Source organism: Alosa pseudoharengus, unplaced genomic scaffold (genome assembly GCF_046254945.1).
Source record: "Alosa pseudoharengus isolate Yale_2024_CS ecotype anadromous, Long Island Sound unplaced genomic scaffold, YU_APseudo_1.1 YU_APseudo_1.1_scf_14, whole genome shotgun sequence".
In the NCBI taxonomy this organism is placed as follows: Eukaryota; Metazoa; Chordata; class Actinopteri; order Clupeiformes; family Clupeidae; genus Alosa; species Alosa pseudoharengus.
Window position 1 is genome coordinate 10,915,601 of NW_027468609.1, and position 5,000 is coordinate 10,920,600.

Here is a 5,000-nt window from a genome sequence, read left to right on the forward strand (position 1 = left end):
TAGCGCCTTTCATGGTACCTAAGGTCGCTTAACAATTAGGGGGGTGGGGGGGGGGGGTGTTAGGGGTGAAAGGACTTGTTTTAAGGTGCTTTTTGAACATGGGCAGGGATGGAGCAGAGCGGACAATTATCTTATTTCACATGACCATATTCCATGGAAATTCATTTTACGATGATAAGAGTTTTAATTGCCTAAACAAACATGCTACAAAAACTGCAGTCTCTTTAGATCTGCACGGGTGCATGCGGTTTCTTTAGGGACTTTTTGGGTTCTGCACGGTTGCATGCGGTTTCTTTACAGAGTCTTTGGGTTCTGCACGGTTGCATGCGGATTCTTTCGAGACTCTTTGGGTTCTGCACCGGTGCATGCGGTTTCTTTACAGACTCTTTGGGTTCTGCACGGTTGCATGCGGTTTCTTTCGAGACTCTTTGGGTTCTGCACCGGTGCATGCGGTTTCTTTAGGGACTTTTTGGGTTCTGCACGGTTGCATGCGGTTTCTTTACAGACTCTTTGGGTTCTGCACGGTTGCATGCGGTTTCTTTCGAGACTCTTTGGGTTCTGCACCGGTGCATGCGGTTTCTTTACAGACTCTTTGGGTTCTGCACGGTTGCATGCGGTTTCTTTCAAGACTCTTTGGGTTCTGCACCGGTGCATGCGGTTTCTTTAGGGTCTTTTTGGGTTCTGCACGGTTGCATGCGGTTTCTTTAGAGACTCTTTGGGTTCTGCACGGGTGCATGCGGTTTCTTTAGAGACTCTTTGGGTTCTCTCTGTGTTGGTCAGCGTACCTTCTTCCTGGCGCTGGGCTCGGCGTCCGTGTCGAAGAGTTTCCTCTTCTTCCTCAGCGGGTTCTCCTCCAGTTTGGGGCGTGGGTGTGGCTCAGGGTGTGGAGGCGGGACACGCTTCCTCTGAGGCTCCTCCTCTCGCGCTCGGGACGACGAGTCCTCCCTCTCGGCCTTCCGTCTGTCCAGCGAGGGCACGGGCACGGTCGGCGAGGCCGTTTCCATGGCGAAGGTGGGGCTGGGCTCGTCCTTGATGTCTCGGCCCGATGGCTCCTTGCGTGTGTCCTTCAACAGCGACCCCGGGAGGTTGGACGCGTACTTGAAGCCTGGTCCTCTTTTTTGCTTGTTGGCCAAAAGGTGGGAAAGGGGGGAGACAACTTTATACCAACTATCAAAGCTTTACACAAACTATAGCAACTACCATGCCTATACATCAACTATACCAACTATGATGCCTTTACACCAACTATCAAGGCTTTACACAAACTATACCACCTATCATGCCTATACACCAACTATACTCTACCATGGCTTTACATTAACTATACCAACTATGATGCCTTTACACCAACTATACCAACGATGATGGCTTTACAAATATCATCTACACCAACTATACCAACTATGATGCCTTTACACAAACTATACCACCAACATGCCTTTATACAAACTATACCAACTATCATGGCTTTACACAAAGTATAAAAACATATCATGGCTTTCCACCAACTGTCATGGCTGTACAGTATACCAACCATAATGGCTTTCTACCAACTATATACCAAATTCCCAAATACCTCCCAGTCAGATGCTTACTTTCCCTGACTTGCCAGCGTGGTTGCATTTGGGACACTCCCAGCAGTTTGGCAGCTCATCATTCACAATGCCACTGGCATCCTTTACCTGAAACACACACACACACACACACACAAACAAACACATGTGCATGCACACACACAGACACACAGGGAGAGGAGTTAAAAGTGTTTACTCCCTGTGATAAGGACAAGAGGGGGTCAGTGGCAGTTAGAGACACAGAAACAAGAGATAGAGGGTGCCACTACACACACACACACACACACACACACACACACACACACACACACACACACACACACACACACACACACACAAATAACATGTTTACGCACACACACGCACACACACACAAATAACATGCATGAACACACACAAACTCACACACACCCACACACAAATAACATGTATGTATACACACACACACACACACACACACACACACACACACCAGGGTATCTGCACATTTTCCAAGTGCAAATGTAAAGACTTTTAAGACCTTTTCAAGACATCTAAATGGAAAAAGTAAGACTATACCACGGCAAAAAGATACATACGACAACTTAAAACTACAAAAACAATAGTTTTTTTTCCCCTACTAATTTTAACCCCACCCCATTTTGGATGTCTACAGAAGTTACCACATATATTTTGGCGAAAGAAAAATAATTGTGTGAATTACCTTCACAGCTATAAATGCCCAATTTTAGGGTCTGGGCTGCTTGCTTTTGAAGCTGGCTGTACATATCTGGTTGTGCTTACTGGCTGAGGCTGACTGTTCTTCACCTGTGTCTGTATAGCCTAGGCTACTTGCCAAAGACATGTGCACTGGACTGGATTCCTTTCAATATTTTTTTCAAAGTTAGACTAAGCTATTTAAATATTTTAATAGGCCTACTTTATATAATTTACTATGTGCATCTATTGTCCCATATGCAACACAGCAAATTAAAGTTAATCCATGACTTACATTTTGCATACCAGTTGTATCTAAACCAACCAAAGCTTTGTAAAACCATTGACTTGTTTTAAATTAATTAATTTTTTATGTAGCCAGTCGCCGACATTCAAAAAAAAAAAATGCAGCTATATTTCACAACTTTTGCGAAGTAGGTCTACTGGGAATGGCTGGCAAGCAAGCTGCTGACAGATATTACAGGTATTATAACTTAGACAGATGTTTTCTTCCCTAGGCTAGGCCAGCAACACATGCTGGAAAGATGCAAACAGATCAACTTAACATGTACAGTATTTCCTCCTGATTGCAAAAACATTTGTTTTCTTTTTCTGTCAGTCCGTGGTTCCTTCCTTCGCAGCAAATTATCAGACGAGTGACAGAAGCACTGCACATAATTTGACCAGCAGTCTCTTCACGTCCATAGTTTGTGAAACCATGATGCCCAGCGCAACTCCAAAAAGGACAAATGAGCGTCCGGCTTGAGACTGCGCCGGACAGGGCTTTTAAAATCCATAGGCTATGTCATGCCTAAATTCGAACGTATGGCCACCCTATCGCTAACTGGCTTACCAACTCTTTCTCCCGCTCATTCTACCACTCACGTAGGCTACCTGCGTATCTCTCAGGCCTCGGCTACACCACGAAAACGTCATATTTGTACATATTATTATGTTTTCACACCTTTAACCACATCCGCGAAAAACATCTCGACTCTGCAACCACTACACTTCCTCCAGTAGCCTTATAGTCACTTATACAATTGCGTTTTAAATACACGAAAAACCGAATGGAGACATTTCACTTGCTCTCTTGCACTCGCTCACTCGCTGACGGTCCCATACGCAAATTTAATACCTCCCTTTTAAAAATTCAAGACAGCCCAGACAATTTAAGACTTTTTTAGGCCTTAGAAACCTAAAGTTGTATTTAAGACTTTTTAAGACTTTTTAAGGATCCACGGGAACCCTGACACACACACACACACACTTATGTGTGTAGACACGCTTACGCGCACGCACGCACGCACACACACACACACACACACACACACACACACACACACACACACACACAGCTGAGGTGCTGACCTTGAGACAGAGTGGGTGCACAATCTCATTGCAGATGGAGCACTCCATGAGCGTGAGGTTGAACTTGTCCTCCTCCTGCTCTGCAGAGTCCTCCTTCCCCGCCTCCCCACACACACCACACACCGCAGTGTGAGGGAGGACCGGCTGCAGAACACACACACACACACACGCACACACACACAGAGAGACACACAAATATAAACACAAACAGATCTCACCTTACCCAACTTACAGATGGAAGACATTTTTGCTCTCTTCACAACATTTAGAATTCTTAATCCACTCACATACAACCCCCCCCCACACACACACACACACACACACCCAAACACACACACACACACACACACGTACACACAGTAACTCACATATAACCCCCCCCCACACACACACACACACATACACATGTACACACAGTAACTCACATATAACCCCACACACACACACACACACACCCACCCCACACACACACACACACACACACACACACACACACACACACACATGTACACACAGTAACTCACATATAACCCCCCCCACACACACACACACACACACGTACACACAGTAACTCACATATAACCCCCCCCCCCCCCACCACACACACATACACAGGTACACACAGTAACTCACATATAACCCCACACACACACACACACCCACCCACCCCCCCCCCCCCACACACACACACACACACGTACACAAGGTAACTCACATATAACCCCACACACACACACACACACACACCCACCCCACACACACACACACACACACACACACACACACACATGTACACACAGTAACTCACATATAACCCCCCCCCCCCACACACACACACACGTACACACAGTAACTCACATATAACCCCCCCCCCCCACCACACACACATACACATGTACACACAGTAACTCACATATAACCCCACACACACACACACACACACACACACACATGTACACACAGTAACTCACATATAACCCCACACACACACACACACCCACCCACCCCCCCCCCCCCACACACACACACACACACATGTACACACAGTAACTCACATATAACCCCCCACACACACACACACACACACACACACACACGTACAGCGATGCACTGTCTCATGATGCAGGACTGCTTCATGCGTCCCGGGCCCCCGAACTTCTTCATGTCCTTGCAGAAGTGGCACTCCCCGCACTCCGTCCTCACACACGCCTCGCACTTCCTGCATCGCGTCCGGCGCCGCCGTGACCCCGATGAACCCCGACCCCCCGACAGCTTGGCCACGCCCGCGCCCGAGGGAGAGCCGGCCTTCGGTTTGGGACGGTTGGCTGGACGCTGGACAGAGAGAGAGAGAGAGAGAGA

At 47.3% G+C, this 5,000-nt stretch overlaps 1 protein-coding gene across 1 annotated transcript in view; it reads right to left on the minus strand.

The window, feature by feature from the left end:
• The window catches only part of kdm2bb (lysine (K)-specific demethylase 2Bb), a 43,643-nt gene that overhangs the window by 9,921 nt on the left and 28,722 nt on the right, over nt 1–5,000 (minus strand). The window contains exons 14-17 of the mRNA XM_076283842.1: nt 4,743–4,973; nt 3,642–3,785; nt 1,596–1,682; nt 786–1,121 (exon numbers count right to left, since the gene is read on the minus strand). Of these exons, the coding sequence (XP_076139957.1) occupies nt 786–1,121; nt 1,596–1,682; nt 3,642–3,785; nt 4,743–4,973 (798 nt within the window). The remainder of the gene's footprint in view (nt 1–785; nt 1,122–1,595; nt 1,683–3,641; nt 3,786–4,742; nt 4,974–5,000) is intronic.